The sequence below is a fragment of the Colobus angolensis genome, unplaced genomic scaffold (genome assembly GCF_000951035.1).
Source record: "Colobus angolensis palliatus isolate OR3802 unplaced genomic scaffold, Cang.pa_1.0 Scaffold68, whole genome shotgun sequence".
NCBI classification, from domain to species: Eukaryota; Metazoa; Chordata; class Mammalia; order Primates; family Cercopithecidae; genus Colobus; species Colobus angolensis.
The window spans coordinates 3,708,155-3,725,868 of NW_012120487.1; the positions used below are offsets into that span (position 1 = coordinate 3,708,155).

General features: G+C 37.5%; 1 protein-coding gene across 2 annotated transcripts in view; it reads right to left on the reverse strand.

Annotated features, from left to right (window-relative positions):
* FAF1 (Fas (TNFRSF6) associated factor 1) overlaps window positions 1–17,714 on the reverse strand; it is a 535,277-nt gene that overhangs the window by 344,562 nt on the left and 173,001 nt on the right. For both annotated transcript variants that reach the window (XM_011926246.1, XM_011926245.1), the window contains one exon: window positions 8,574–8,779. In XM_011926246.1, coding sequence (XP_011781636.1) covers window positions 8,574–8,779 — 206 coding nt within the window. The remainder of the gene's footprint in view (window positions 1–8,573; window positions 8,780–17,714) is intronic.

Here is a 17,714-nt window from a genome sequence, read left to right on the forward strand (position 1 = left end):
GAGTCACAGAGTCGAGATTAGAATCTAAATTTATAGATTCAGGCAAAAACCGGTTTGAAATAACCTGAACTACTTTTTCAGACTGAAAATGCACTTGCTAAATATTTTAAATCTTTCCATATTCAACCTGATTTCTTAAAAACGAAAATAGTATCCAATATAAGTAGCTTTAAGAAGATCAAAAAGAGAAAAAATAAATGATTCAAATAATAACAGATCTATTTTTCTGCTATATCTCAGAAACAGAATTAAAGCTATGACTAGTAGGCTCCAGTAAATTAGGTTTGTTAACAGCACTGATTTAACAAACTTTATTAAACAAATACCTGCATGTTAGGTTAAATCCATTGCTAGATCTTAGAGACCTAACAATATACAATAATCCCTACCCTCAAAGAGATCACAATACTTCACATCAGACAGCATTTTATAGGAGGACAAATGCTTTAAAATAATTCCTTAAATTTATTTAAGATAAGAAAACAGAATTCAGAAGGTTTTGGGTATTGAAACAAAACTGCAGTAAGGACCCTAAAAACATTAACAACCCAGTGAAAATACCACTAGGTGTCACTATGATACAAAGTTCTTAGCTGCCTTTGGGCTCGCTTTCAAACCTTATTGCATCTTCCTGGTAATAATGTGGAAAAAGTGCATTACCTGATTGGGCATCTCTTTGCATTGTATTATTTATATGTATACAGCTACAGAAAAAATATTATTTATATAATTCCAGTAACGCTGAAATGATTTATATCTATAACAATTCTATTGCTGGTCACATAAACTTTAATGAGTGCACATTTTTAAAATTTCCTATGATGGATGAATTAATATATATACATATATTCATACACTCATTTATTGAGCCATTTGTTTCCTCAACAAGCACTACTCTGCCAAACACTGTGCTAGAATAAAGAATTTAGAGACGAATAAGACCTGGTCTCTAAGCATGAGAAGTTAACATTCACAAGGAAAATCTGAAACACAAAGAAATGGTAAGATGCATTAAAAATCCATGTTTAAAGCATACACAAAATTTTATGGGATCATAGGGGATGATTCAACTTAACTATATGTCCAGAAAGGTTAGGAAAGGTTTCACAGAAGAGGAAATATTTACATGGGATCTTGGAAGCTGTGTAGGAGTTTTCTAGAAAGCTAAAGCAAGAAAAGGTCTATCAAACAGAATACAGGAAACACAGAGCCACTGAAAGGCACAAGAGGAGATGTGTGTTTCAGAAAAATCACTACAGGGCAACTATATAGAAAAGATGGACTAAAGGAAGAAAGAAATGAACATATGGAAATCGGGAATTATTTTAATTCATGAAAGAAATTCTTGAACTGTAACAAAGTGGGATGCAAAATAAAGGAGAGATTCAGTGATAATATGATAGAATTCATAAAACTTTATTGACTAAATGCAGTGAAGTCAGAAAAAAATTCTTGAAAAAGTGAAAAAAAAATTAGCTGAACATGATGGCATGCACCTGGAGTCCCAGCACTCAGGAAGCTGAGGTGAGTGGGAGGATCACTTGAGCCTAGGATTTCAAGCTTAACAGTGAGCTGTGGTCGTATCACTGCATTCCAACCTGGGTAACACAGCAAGACTCTGTTACTTAAGAGAAAAAAAATCACTTTAAATCATATGAATTCAAAAATGCCATAGTGAATTTGTAACTGCATTTCATTATTATATATTTCCTAAGTCAACATTATAAAAAATATTTTTTCAAAGGGACCTTAAACTGGACAAAAATGAAAAACACAGATACAGTAAACTATACCAGAGGTATCCTCAATGCAGCTAAGAAAATCTGATGAGTTTGGACAATGAATCTGAAATAAGAATGCAGATGGCTACCAAGTTAGAAAAAAGATTTCCAGCCTTTTTGAGGTCTAAATTCAAAATGAACTTTAGAACCTGAATTCATTTTAAGGAGAAAAAAAAAAAAGAAACTCAGAAAGGATCAGGAATATGGCTAAAATTGAAAAGATTAACCAGATTAAGTGATGGCAAGGATGGGGAGCAACTGGAACCCTGTTCTACTGGTGGAAGTGAATTGGTTCAACAATTTTATAAAAATGTTTTGCTACACTTGCTAACTCTAAACAAACATATACCTTTATGCTATGATTCAGCAGCTCCACTTGAAGCTCAAAAGAAGAATGTTTACGACAAAAACACGCACAAGAATGTTCATAGCAGCTTGATAACACTAGAAAGAACCCAAATATCTATCACCAGTAGAATGGGTAATTTATGGTACAATAGAATTCTACACAGCAATACGAATGAATGAATTACTGAATCTCAAAGACATAATATTGAGTGAAAGAAGTTAAACAGTACACAATGTATGATTTCAATTGTACGAAGGTCAAAATACACAAATGCAGTCCAAGGTGACAAAGGTCAAAATAGTGGTTTCAGAGGGGAGATTAAATAGCTAGCAGGGGCAATGAGAGAGGCTTCTGAGGCGCAAGAAATATTCTCTATCTGGATCAGGGGGGTGGTGGTTCCAAGGGTATAAACTTAATATTTACATATAATTGCCTCTTGAATAATGGGGGTGGGGAGGTTAGGGTACCAACCCTTCCACACAGTCAAAAATCTAGGTATAGCTTTTGACTCTCCAAAAACTTACTAATAGCCTACTGTTGACCAGAAACCTTACTGATAATATAAACTATTGATTAACAAATATTTTGTACATTATGTGCATTATATATACATTTCCCACAATAAACTAGAGAAAAGAAAATGTTATTAAGAAATCGAAAATATATTTACTATTCATTAAGTGAAAGTGGATCATCTTCCTCACTGTCTTTGTGTTGAACAGACTGAAGAGAAGGAGGAAGGGGAGGGGTTGGTCTTGCTATCTCAGGGCTGGCAAAGACAGTAGAAAATTTGCTTGTGCCCAGAAGTTCAAGGCCGCAGTAAGAGTGTGCCACTGTACTTCAGTCTGAGTGACAGAGTAAGACCATCCCTTAAAAAAACAAAACAAACCCCACCCCCCCACCCACACACACACAATACAGCTTGCTGCATCAATTAACTTCCTTTCATGAAAAGTTTTGCTGTGACATGTGATGCTGTTTGATAGTATTTTACCCACACTAGAACTTCTTTTACAGTTGGAGTAAATTCTCTCAAACCCTGCCACTGCTTTATCAATTAAGTTTATGTCACATTCTAAATCCTTTTTTGTCATTTCAACCATGTTTATGCATAGCATCTTTGTCGGCAATAGATTACATCTCAAGAAACCACTTTGTTTGCTCTTCCATCCAAGTTTTATGAGATTGCAGCAATTCAGTCATGCCTTCAGGCTCCTCCTCTAATTCTTTTGCTATTTCTACCACATCTGCAGTTACTTCCTCCACTAAAGTCTTGAACCCCTCAAAGTCATCCATGAAGGGTGAAATCAGCTTCTTCCAAACTCCTACTAATGTCGATATCTTGACCTCCTCCCATGAATCATGAGTGTTCTTCGTGGCATCTTAGAATGGTAAGTCCTTTCCAGATGTTTTTTTATACCATATTTTAATATACAGAAGAAATAACAGGAAAAAAGTCAACAATACTAAGAGGTTTTTTTGTTTTTTAAGATCAACCAAATTCATCAACCTTTATCTAGAGTAAGAAAAAAGAGAAAAATTAAATAAAAAATCATGAGACTACTATTAAAAATCTTATGCCAACAAATTAGATAACATAGAAGAAATTGATACATTCCTAGAAACATACAACCTATCAAGACTGACTCGTGAAGAAACACAAAATCTGAACAGACACATAACTAGTCTGTTACTGAGAGTGAATCAGCAATCAAAAACCTCCCAACAAAGAAACATGTAGGACCACATGGTAACATTGGGGTATGTTACCTAACATTTAAACAATTACTGCCAACCCTTCTCACACTCTTCCAAAAAGCCAAAGGAGGCTATACCTCCTAACTGCTTTTATGAGGCCAGCATTACATCAATACCAAAGCCAAAGAAGCTATCAGATGAAAAGAAAACTATAGTCCAATATCCCTGATAAATACAAGTGCAAAGATCCTCAACAAACTATTAGAGAAATTAAATTCAACAGCACATTAAAAGGATCACACACCAGGGCAAAGTGAGATTTATCCCTAGGATGAAAGGATTATTCAACATATAAAAATCGGCCAGGTGCAGCGGTTCACACCTGTAATCCCAGCACTCTGGGAGGCTGAGGTGGGTGGATCACTTGAAATCAGGAGTTTGAGAACAGCCTGACCAACATGACAAAATCCCGTCTCTACTAAAAATACAAAAATTAGCCAGGTGTAGCAGCTGCATGCCTGTAATCACAGCTACTGAGGAGGCTAAGGCATGAGAATCACTTGAACCCAGGAGGCAGAGGTTGCAGTGAGCCGAGATCACACCATCGCACTCTAGCCTGGATGACAGAGCGAGACTCCATCTCACAAACAACAACAACAACAACAACAACAACAACATGAAAATCAATGTGATACACCACATTAAAAGCAAGAAGGATAAATGTCAATCATCTCAATAAACAAAAAGCTTTTGACAAAATTCAACATATTTTCATAACACTGAACAAACTAGAAATAAGAGGAAATAACTTCTACATAATAAAAGCCATATATGAAAGTCCCACAGCTAACATCATATTCAAGGGTTAAGAACTAAAAGGTTTTCTTCTAACATCAGGAACAAGCTAGGATAACTTCTCACCACTTCTATTCAATGTAGTACTGGAAAGTCTAGCTAGAACAATTAGGCAAGAAAAACAAAAGGCATCCAAATTGGAAAGGAAGAAATATAACTATCTCTGTTTACAGACAGCATGATATTATATGTAGAAAACACTAAGGATTCTACCAAAGAAAACAAAACTGTTAGAACTAATAAATACAAAATTCATCAATCTTGTTATAAGATGCAAAATCAGCACATAAATATCCATTGCATTTCTATATACTAACACTGAACAATCTAAAAAGGAAATTAAGAAAACAGTCCCATTCACAATAGCTTCAAAAAGAATAAAATGCTTATGAATAAACTTATCCAGAGACAAAAGACTTGTCCACTAAAAACTACAAAACATTGCTGAAAGAAATTAAAGAACACACTGGAAAAGCGTCCCATGGTCATGGACTGAAAAACTTAACACTGTTAAAATGTCCATATTATCCAAAGTGATCTGCAGATTCAATGCAATCCCTATCAAAAGGCCAATGGTATTTTTTGCAGAAATAAGGAAACAATCCTAAATTTCATAAGTAATCACAAGGAACTCCAAACACAATTGTAAGAAGAACAAAGCTGGAGGCCCCCTACTTCCTAATTCCAAAACATATTACAAAGCTAGAGTAATTAGATCCGTTTGGTAGTGGTATAAAGACAGACACACCAACTAATGGAACAAAACAGAAATCCCAAAAGTAAACCCGCAAATATACAGTCAAATGATCTTTGACAAGAGTGCCAAGACCCCACAATGTGGAAAGGATAGTTTCTTCAACAAATGGTACTGGGAAAACTGGATATCCACAAACAAAAGAATTTGGAACCTCATAACATACACAAACATCATCTCACTGCATTGTGTGAATTAAAGACTTAAACATAAGACTTGAAACTATACGAGCAAAGACTCTGCCACTGTCCTCCAGCCTGGGTGACAGAGCAAGACCCTGTCTCAAAAAAAAAAAGACTTGAAACTATAAAAGTCCTAGAGGAAAGCAGAGAGGAAATGCTTTATAACACTGATCTTGGCAATAGTTTTTTGAAAATGACTCCAAAAGCAGAGGCAATAAAAGAAAAAATAGACAAGTGAGACTATATCAAATGAAAAAGCTTCTGCACAGAAAAGTAAACAACAGAGTAAAAAGGTAACCCACAGAATGAGAGGAAATATGTGCAAACCATATATCTAATAACGGGTTAAAGCACAAAATATAGAAAAACTTCTACACCTCAACAATAAAATATCAAATAACCCATTTAAAAAATGGGCAAATGACTTGAACAGACATTTCTCCAAACAAGACATACAAATGGCCAACAGGTACATGAAAAGATACTCAACATCACTAATCAGACAAATAAAAATCAAACCCACAATCAGCTATCACTTCACATCTTTTAGGATGGCTACTATAAAAAAAAAAAAAGAAATAAAAGAAAAGAAAAACAGAAAATAATAAGTGTTAACGAAGTTGGGGTTGGAATGTAAAATGGTATAGCTGCTACAGGAAACAGTATGGAGGTTCCTCAAAAAATTATAAATTAAACTACCATCTAATCCAGCAATCCCACTTTTGAACATACTGCCAATAGAACTGAAACCAGGATTTCTATGAAATATTCACACTCCCATGGCTGGGCACAGTGACTCACGCCTATAATTCCAACACTTTGGGAGTCTGAGGCAGGAGGATCACTTGAGCCCAAGAGTTCAAGCCCAGCCTGGGAAAGAAAGTAAGACCCCTTCTCTACAAAGAAAAAAAAATTAGCCAGCCATGGTGGCACGCACCTATAGTCCTGCTACTCAGGAGGCCAAGGCAGGGTGACTGCTTGAGCCCAGAGTTTGAGGCTACAGTGAGCCGTGATCACGCCACTGCACTCCAGCCTGGGTGACAGCGTTGAGACCCTGTCTCAAAAAAAAAAAAAATCACATTCTCATGTTCATTGCAGCATTATTCACAATAGTCAAAAGGTAGAAACAACCTAAATATCCATTTATAATAAGTTAATGAATAAAAAAAAATGTGGTATATACACACAATGGAATATTATTCAGTTTTTAAAAAGAAAATCCTGCTATACGCTACAACATATATAAACATTGAGGACATTATGCTAAGTGAAATAAGCCATCACAGTAGGCAAATACTGCATTATTCCACTTCTATGAGGTATTTATAGTCAAACTTATAGAAACAGAAGATAGAATGGCAGTTGCCAGGAGCTTGAGGGAGGGGAAAATGGAATATTGCTATCCAATGGGTATAGAGTTTCAGTTATGTAAGATGAAAAAGTGCGTAAACAATCTTTGTAAGATGAAAAAGTGCGTAAACAATCTTAGGCTGTACACTTAGAAATTTATTGACAGTCTAAATCTCATATTGTTTTCTACCATAATTTTTGTAAAAATAAAAAACAACGTACAGGAGAATATTTGGGGGCATGGAAATGGGTACAGGGAGAAGGGGTTTATCTAGAAGAAGAATCTACATAGAAGAAGAAACAAGTACAAAGGCCCAGACCTATTTGGCAAACTGAAATAAGTCCATTATGGCTTAGGCACAGTGAACTAGAAGGAGAGTGGTAATAGATGAATCTACAAACGCAGGTAGGGGCTTCATCAAACAGGGACTTATAGGCCATGTTAAAGGTTTGAATTATATCCTAAAATCAATGGAAAGCTTTTGAATGGCTTTAAGAAAAGTAATAACATAATCTGAGTAGTGTTTGGGAATGAACACTCTTAAAACAGCCTCGCTTTCCAAGACTCAATTAATAAAATAAAATCAGAAAAGAATCTCCCCTAAAAGGAATAAACAGAAATTTCCAGAAACATCTAGAATTCAGATTTAAGGTAAACCACATTAAGAGAAAATTAATATGTGGTTCTACAATGAAAATGGATCAGGTAATCTGAATCAAATATAAGTTCAACATAGCTAAACTATAGTAACTTGGTAAAGTCTGTCCAGAAATGGCAGGCATATACTTTCACCTCCTTTTGAAAAATAGCATTTTTTCAACTGGCAGAGAGAAAAGTGATGGAAACATGTCTCATGTCTGGTTTCTTATTAAACATAGTGTGATGGTTTGAAAGCATCCCTACTAAAATTCAGGTATTGTCTATGTGGTAGTATTAAGATGCAGGTCCTTTAAAAGATGATTAGGCAATGAGAGCTTGTTAATGGGATTAGGTGCCTTTATAAAAAGAGTTTGATGAAGGGAGTCTGTCCCTTTCGCCCTTCTGGTTTCTGCCACGTGAGAACACAATGTTCCCCACTTAGAAGGATGCAGCATTAAGGTGCTATATTGTAAACAGTGAGCAGCCCTCACCAGACACCAAACCTTCTAAGCCTTGATCTTAGACTTCTTAGCCTCCAGAAATGTGAGAAAATAAATTTCTGTTCCTTATAAATTACCCAGTCTCAGGTATTGTTATAGCAGCACAAAAAGCATCAAGATATATCCTATGAAAAACGAATGAGTCTCAGTTGTAAAGTGTGATATGCAATGTACTTGATTAGGGTATTTTTTTGAAGCTCTTAGATGTTTGATTTGCATCAGCCCTAAAACAGCATCATATACCATTCTACTTGCACGGAACAAAAAACATTATTCTCAAACTTACCTCAATCTCAACACAGTATTTAAAAAATAAAGCACAATAATCAGTATTGGGAAGTTACCAGTTTCAACTTGCTTTTTTTCCCTTCTTGCACTGGTAGTCAACACGAAATTAAAAAGTATAAAATCTATGTTTACCTAATTATCTATTTGTGAAGGCTTTATGGCAGGAAAAACCTTACCAACAGTACAGCTGTCTTCAAGTACCACATCAACATTTCTGTCTCTGTACTCAACCCTGAAGTCCAGCATCCGAGGCTGCCTTTCTACAATCTGCCTGGATGGCATTACAGGTCGAAACGCCGAAGAAGAAGAGGAAGTAGGAGCTGAAGCTGGATGACTTGCTGGATTAAATGCAGGTCCTGGTATGGTCTCACCTCCATATTCACTAAAATGTTGACATAAAACAAGGATTATCATCAACCAAATCATTACAGAATACCACTAGGCACCCACTCCATACTTGGCTTGTGTTGTTCTTCCTATCAAGTAAGTTTACCTACATGTGTGTCAAGGCCAAACTTGAGTTCTACTTCCTCCATAAAATCTTTCCCATTGACTGAAGGCCACATTACTCTCCTTCCCTTCTTTGCCTTTCTATGTTTATTAGCAGTATCATATCATTTAGCATTTAATTAGATTTTTACCTTGTGTTGTTATAATATAAACATCATTTTTAACTCGGTAAATTAAGAACAGTGTCTTCTTCACTCACTCTCATTTACTCACTGGATCATTATTTGGCTCATCAACTCTACTTTCCACAGAATATTTTGAAATTTTACTGTCCTTAAACCTCAATTCTCCCTGATTCTCCCTATCTCACATCTCAGTCTTTTTCCATTTTGCCAAAAAAACAAAAGCCATTAAGAGAAATTTCCCTTATCTTAACATCAAATCCACAAACAAGCCCACATATGCACTCTTTCTCACTTCCTATAAAATAGAAGAGATACCATATTTTTAATCTGTTCAAAATCGAAAACATTTTTTTGTTTGTTTGTTTGAAATGGGGTCTCACTCTGTTACCCAGGCTGGACAGCGGTGGCACAATCTTGGCTCACTGCAGCCTGAAACTCCTGGACTCCAGCAATCAATCCACCCTAGTCTCCCAAGTAGCTGGGACTACACATGCATGCCACCAAGCCCCAGCTCATTTTTTATGTTTTTTGTAGAAATAGAGTCTTGTTTATGTTGCCCGGACCAGTCTTCAACTCCTGGCCTCAAGTGATCCTCTCACCTCCGACTCCCAAAGTGCTGGGATTACAGGCATGAGCCACTGTACCCAGGCTAAAACAATATCCTCATTAGCTCTACACTAGGTATTATCCCTTTTATATCCAGTATCTTGACATCTCTTTCTCTTCTGGATTCTTTTGAACAACATTTAAAAATGTTCAAATCTCTCCCTTCTTAAAAAATAAAATGAAATCCTGGCTCTGCCCACTTAATAGCTGTCCCATTTGTAAAATGGGAACAATAATTATATTTGCACAATATCTGGTACTTAGTAAGATCCCAGATCCCCAACTCAGTATGTCCACAGTTTAATTCATTAGTATCTCCTCAAGTCTGACCCTCCTCCATTACTCCTAATATCAACTCAATCCAGAAACCTGTGGTGTTACCCTTGATCCCTTCTTCTCTTTCATCTCACATACCTAATCAGTCCTTTAAATTATATCTCCTAAGTATGTCTTGCATAAGTCATCCACCTTTACCCTCTGATGCTGCCACTCTAGTCCAAGCCACAATTACCTCTTGTATGAACTAATGCAATTGCCTCCTAACTAATCCCTTTATATGTACTCCTACAACACTGAATTCCATTCCATTATGCCCCTAGAGTGAAATTAAAGACACAAATGTCTTCATATAATTTTTTCTCAACCCTTCAATTACTCTCCTTTACTCTTCAGATACATACTTAAAGTGGCTTATGAGGCCCTGCATGATCTGAATCCTATCTAGCTTTCCATCTTCTTGTGCTACATTATCTCCAGCCCTCTATGCTAATAGGCACATGGTCTTTAATTTCTTCTCTCACCTTAATCATTCCCATTTCACAGAGGAACACAGGCTATTCCCTCTAAGAATATCCTTTCCTCCATTACCCATCCACTTCTATTTTTCTTCTAACAAATTATACTCAACCTTTCATATCTCAGATTGAATGTTTTTCAACTCAGGGCACTAGGTCTAATTCCACACTACTAACTATAATTATAAAGTTAGTTGTATAATTAATGATTTGACATCTATGTCTCCACTGGAATATAAGCACCACAAGAATAAATCTCTTATTTTTGTTTTTTGTTTGTTTGTTTGAGACAAAGTCTCATACTGTCACCCAGGCTGGAGTGCAGTGGGGCGACCTCGGCTCACTGCAGCCTCCACCTCCTGGGTTCAAGTGATTCTCCTGCCTCAGCTTCCTAAGTAGCTGGGACTACAGGTGCGCACCACCACGCCCAGCTAATTTTTGTATTTTTAGTAGAGACGGGGTTTCACGATGTTGGCCAGGCTGGTCTCAAACTCCTGACCTCGTGATCTGCCTGCCTTGGCCTCCCAAAGTGCTGGGATTACAGGCGTGAGTCACCACGCCTGGCCTTATTTGTGTTTTTAATGGCTGTATCCTCTGCCCTGAGCTTAAGATTTTATATATAGGAGGCACTCAAATATTTGCCAAACTAACAAGTAGAGGAATAATTATTTTAAAATTTGGCTTTTCTCTGACTTAATTTATCACATGTATTGCCACTTCTCTTTTTTCCTCTCTGAGAGAAGGAGGTGGGGAGAGAGGGAACCATAGGAGTGTTTCAATTGCAACATCAGTATTGTATGTATCTTCCACAACCACTAGTACTCAAGACCAGCTCTAAAACATCTTTCTTCTCAACCTGAATTTAAGAAAAAACAATGTTCAATTGTTTTTCAATTAAGCAGAAAAATAGTTATATTTATTTTTATTTTTTATTTAATTTCCCTTCTTCATACTACTGCTTTGAACAATGTTCATCAAACTATAGATTACATCGCTGACTTGGTGAGTGGTGATCAGTCTTTTAAAGATTAGAATAGAAATTATCAGTATTGTGTCACTTAACAGGACCAACTATTGTTCCATAAAACTTTTTATTCTGTTACATAGTTGTATATGTACATGTGTTTGGGACTCCAAGTATTTTTCATTGTAAATCATATTCCAAAAAGTTCAAAAACAGTTCGTTTTTCAATCAACAGAGCTCAGATAATCCAGTAATCACTGATCCAAGACAAAAACCTATCCTTTCTCCTAGTTGTTAAATTCAAAGAAAGTAATCTTGTACAAAAAAACATGGGAACCAAGAAAATGTCCAAAGGCAGGAAAGAATCCCACAGCTGAAATCTAAAGTGAGCTCTTAAACATCTATGAACAGAATCTGTGTGATGACATTCTACATCTCTAAAGTTTGTCATAACTTCTCAGAAGTGAAGAAAAACCTAAGAAAAAGCTAGTCACTGACTTAACTGTTTTTTGACTTCAAATCCACCTTTCTATATAGTCTACTCTGGGATGCTGGGGCCAGTATTCTGCAAAACTGTATTTTCTTCTGCTAGATGGTTTCCTGTTAGATTCTAGCAAGATGAGATGCTATCTAGAGATTAGTAGTTAAAGAGGGGAGGAGATTAGTAGAGATTAGTAAAGAAGGGAGGAAAGACTTCTTTTTTCCTGTTTGCATACAGTTCCATCAGCATCACCCTGCAGGTGGGTTCCAGTCTTCAGCTCTTTTCAGCATTCTTACAACCAGCTTCTTGATATTCCCTTAGACACGAGCAGCAGGACAGTGTACATCCACAGAGGTCTGATCCCCAGCTTCATGAGCCTCCTCTGTGCTTCATGGTTCTGTTAAACCCCTCTGTTCCCTAAACCTAACAGTGGTAGCTTCCTCTGGCATTTATCATATCCATGTTACCTCTTTTTGCTCTTTCAGTCTTCCATACCTATGTAACCAATCCTACCTTAAATTTCCTCTGCTGAAATATCTAGTATGTTTCATTTTCCTGATTGGATCCTGATACAGTAAAGAGTTCCCAGGAAACATACTTTCAAAGACAGGATTCAAGAATTGGCTTGATTATGTGACCGTGACCTTCAATTCACTGCTAGCTCCTTGTCAATAATAAACCGGATACTAGTGATCCATCCCATGCATTGGCATAATGGTTACTGCATTATCACCTGTAGCTAATTATGATGATATGCCTATTGAAACAAGTGTCTAAGAGAACCAAATTACTGTTTGATTTGACTATTTTGATGGTAATAATGACACCAAGGACTTGCGGATGGCTGCTTCTGACTCGGAGACTTAAAAAAGAAAATGATACAGAGTTTTTAAGTTTTTAACTTTCAGCTCAAGTCATGACAAGATAGCTATAAAAAAGAAAATGATACAGAGTTTTTAAGTTTTTAACTTTCAGCTCAAGTCATGACAAGATAGCTACAAAATTTTAAAAATAGCCCTTTAAAATTTTCTTACTTGTTGTAACCATAGGTACAACTCTGCCAAGAGTTGGGTCCAAAATTTAATTTTGCAGATTGCAGAATTATGGTGAAAGTTGAATAAACATACTTTCTAAGTTCCCTCTGTTTTGGAAGGAGTGAGGCCCTAAGATATGGAATGAGGATACGCGGGTGAACAGCTCCTTCTCCCATGACTGAGAAGGCTAGCCTCCACTTTTGTGAAAGCTCTTAGCTTAAACTCTTAATAGTTTACTAGTTGACTAAATGAAAACTCTCAAAAGAGTCCACATTTCATATGGATGAGATGCCTGAACCTTCCTAGCATAATGTAGAAGAAATACAGATGCTTAAAGAAACAGGAATGCTGGAGTAGATTTACCATGTATAATCTGAATATATACATACCATCCTATACATCATCCATGAGGTCCTGGAGGATACAGTATTAAAGCATTTTAAAATACATTAGTAAGGGAATCTGTATTTGAAAAACTCTGTGGTGACTGTTTTCTGTGAGTTGGGAATGACATGGGGAGATGACATCATTGAGAAAGACTTCTGAACAAGCTGATCAGATTCCAGAGTGGCAGAGGTCAAATGGCAAAATTTGACAGAGAAAGGTAAGAACAATCATGTTAATGCACAGCATGCACAGAAAGTAATAATCAAGAAGGTTGTGACGTACAAGACCTGCAGACACCTTTAGAAGTACTTAACTGAATGTGGTTTTTTTGTTTGTTTGGTTGGTTGGTTGGTTGGTTGGTTTTTTTTTTTTTTGAGACGGAGTCTCGAACTGAGCATGGTATTTCTAAGGAATAAAATTAAAGGTCAGTCTATTAAAACACTACTTGATCTATAAACAGTAGAAACCCCAGACTTGGTAGCCTAAATCCTGACTTCAGTGACCACTATGGAGAATCAAAGTCACTTCCAGTTTCCAAACACAAGTTGGTTCACAGACATAAAGCCCCTGGATTAAATGAGTCATGGTCCCCTAAAACACAACAGTGCCATAAGTATTTATTGTAAATTTTCCTCTAAGATTTCCATTAAGACACTTGCAGCTGTTTACTAGAGTATCTGTGTATTAATAAAAAGAAAATATCCAGATTTTTAGGAGATTGCTAGATGCTAACTCTAAAATGATGCTAATTACTGGGGAATTTACAAAAGTGAAAGACTAGAGTTGGAAGTGAAGTTTTAGCCCAAATCAGCTCACAGTAAATGTGATCGATCAGTCAATCTACCCTGCAGTTATTTCCCTAGGCCCTGGAGGTATAATAGAAAAAAACACACTCAGTAACTGGTAGATATTCCATATTGCTTTCCTGATCCATAGAGTTAGGACTGTAATGTAAGAAGAGACCACTGGAAACAAATGATCCTGCATATGTGTTTTATTTTCTACACTAATTTGTACTCACTGGGACGTGCATTTTGCTTTCACATAGCAGGGTACACTTATACCTTCACTGTCTTTTCCTAAAGATTACATCAACTCTCCTGCTCTTTGTCATAATAATAGTCTGTAGAGATCTAGATTAACTTGACATTTTGTCATAATAATAGTCTGTAGAGATCTTGATTAACTTGACATTTTGTCATAATAATAGTCTGTAGAGATCTTGATTAACTTGACATTCCAAAAAACGATATTACACTGATGACAACACAGATTGGTCCTGAAGTGCATAAGCAGCAAGTATAGGTTAAGTCTCCGTAATCCAAAAGTCTGAAATCTGAAATGTTCCAAACTCTGAAACTTTTTGAGCACTAACATAACACTCAAAGGAAATGCTCACTGGAACATTTTGGATTTTTGGACTAGGGATGCTCAACCAACCAGTATGTATAAAGTAAATATCCCCAAATCTGAAAAAAACTGAAATGTGAAATGCTTCTGGTCCTATGCACTTCAAATAAGGAAAACTAAACCTATACTTTGATACTTTGGTAGGACGCAAAGTATCAAAGGTTTCTAGAGTCATGAAAGCACATGAGGGTGAAAGCTGTACTTTATATTTCCCAACAATTAATAAGAAATAACTAAGTTAACTGAGGGAAAAAAATTTGGACTGGGAAGAGAAAAAATGATTATGTACAATATGCTGGCACCAACCAAAATTACACTTCTGTAGTACTATGACCACAATCAATGATAACCCTGAAAGATAGCAGTGAAACAAAAGCCTCCCACGAGGGAGAACTTAATGTTGTACTATGTTCACCACTTCATCTGGAAGGAGAGAGAGCCTGAGGTATAAATCTACATTGAATCATAGGCAATAGATGATGGGTTGGCCAGCAGTTCAGGTCCTGAAAAGAATAAAATTGGAAAACTGGATGACAAGAAAGTCTGGAGAAGAGATATGAAAACAGATCCTTTAGAATGCACACAGAATATAAATATATTTGGTTTTGTTTGTTTGGAGACGGAGTTTCACTCTTGTTGCCCAGGCTAGAGTGCAATGGCACAATCTTGCCTCACTGCAACCTCTGCCTCCTGGGTTCAAGCGATTCTCCTGCCTCAGCCTCCTGAGTAGCTGGGATTACAAACGCCCGCCACCTCGCCCAGCTAAATTTTTTTTTAGGGGGGAGGGGAGGTATCTTGAGTAGAGACAGGGTTTCACTATGCTGGCCAGGCTGGTCTCGAACTCCTGACCTCAGGCGATCCACCCACCTTAGCCTCCCAAAGTGCTGGGATTACAGGTGTGAGCCACTGCGCCCGGCTAAATATATTTGTTTCTTAAGTGAATATTCTCTAAAGGCTAACCAATTTTTAAAAAGGATCTTAATAACATGGATAAGAAGATATTGTTCAGTACTGAGGCTGCTTGATGCATTAATGTACAATGTGGCCACGTCAACAGATGGAGGTTACGCATGGACACGGCAACATGGACTTCCCCTCACCAAGGCTGCATCTAGCTAGGCAAACTATGGAGTGCCTAAGCTGCAAGTGACACAGTCTAATACTGAGTCCCCAATAAGATGCCATTTCCCAGGGACCTGGTAATAAAATATTTCCATCATGGAGGGGGCAGTGATCTATCTTCTCTGAAAAAGACACTTTTCTAAATAGGAACTTGACTTACCTGACAGCAATGCATCTGTCAGGACCACCATTCAAGGACTTAGGGAATACCTAAGTATTGATGGTTTCCCACACAACATTGGTTCTAACTAAGGAACTTGTTTCACAGCAAAAGAAGTGCAGCACTGGGATCACTGTGTATGCCATTACCCAGGAGCAGCTAGCTTGACAGAACAACAGAATGACTTACTAAAGATTCAGTTATGACACTGGTTAGGACATAACCTCAAAGATTAGGGTTCCTCTTGAAAGTATGTGGTATAAATGGTTTACACCAGTGTCCAAAACACCACACTATTTTTCATACTGCCAGAAAACACATGTATGGGAATTAAGTGTTCACAGTGATTCCTCTTACATGCCTAACAGCTTACTAAACTTTTGCCTCCTGCAACTTTGGGTGCTGATGGTTCAGAAATCATGGTTTCCAAAGATGTAACATTTCCACAACACTTCCATTGAATTGGAACTTGAGAATGCTGCTTGGCCATTTTGCACTCCTCATGGCACTGAATCACCACCTAGGGAAGGAGTACTGGCTACAGTGACTGGTCCTGATTACCAAGAAAAAAACTGGGCTGCTGCTACACAATGGACTATGACTGGAGCCCAGGAGATTTTTTGGGGGCATGTCTAGTAAGAACGGAAAATTACAACTAATAAAAAAGCAGGTAAACTGAGGATTCTGACTCTTCAAAAATGAAGGTGTAAGATGCTCCATCGGGGAGAAAAGAAACAAAAACAAAAACAAAACCAAAACAAAACAAAAAACCCTGACCATTTGAGGTGCTAGCTGAAAACAGGGAATACAGAATAAATGGTGAAATAAACTCACAGTATCAACTATGGCCTTATGACCAGTAACAGAACAGAAACTTTGGCAGCAAACACACAAACACATACACACACACCCCTATCTTCTTGCAGTTTGCACATTGATCCTATCAACATCACCCTACGAGTGACATATCACCCCAACAGTGGCACTCATTTTGTTTTAGCATCAACCACTGATGGTAGCTTCTAGCTTTTTTTTTTTTCCCAGCACCTTTTCCGTAAGTCTCTCTGCATCCTGCCAAAGCTACCAGTATCAGCTGAACAGGATTTCCTTCTCATATGTCTGGGGCCAAGTTCCTAGGGCTCCTCCACTGAGCTACAAATAAAGTTCTGTTAACCTCAACCTCCATCAGCCTCTTTCCTTTGTTCCTCTATCACTTTCCTTTGTGCCCACTGGTGGTCGGCAGGGGGCCCTCCCTGGTAGATGTGTTCTAGTTGCTGCTTCTTGGTCTGGAATGGGAATCATGACCTCCACATCCCTACCCTTCTCACTGAAGCTACAAGTCTGCTCTTGCCCTGGGCTCCTTTCCTCGCCAAGCAGAAAGAACCACTCATACCTGCGCTTGGTGGTACAGCTGCCTCCTGCAGTCATTCTATCTAGGTTGTCTCACTATCCCTTTTCTGATCTTTCAAACTTCTCCACATCTGTGTAACCTACTCCCTATTTAAAATTCCCTCTGGTAAAATTGCTAGGGTAGACCAGGTGCAGTGGCTCACACCTATAATCCCAGCACTTTGGGAGGCTGAGGCAGGAGGATCACTTGTGCTCAGGAGTTCAAGACTAGCCTGAGCAACATGGCTGGGGCAAAACCCCATCTCTACAAAAAATACAAAAATTAGCCAGGCTTGGTGGCACATGCCTATAGCCCAGCTACTCAGGAGGCTGAT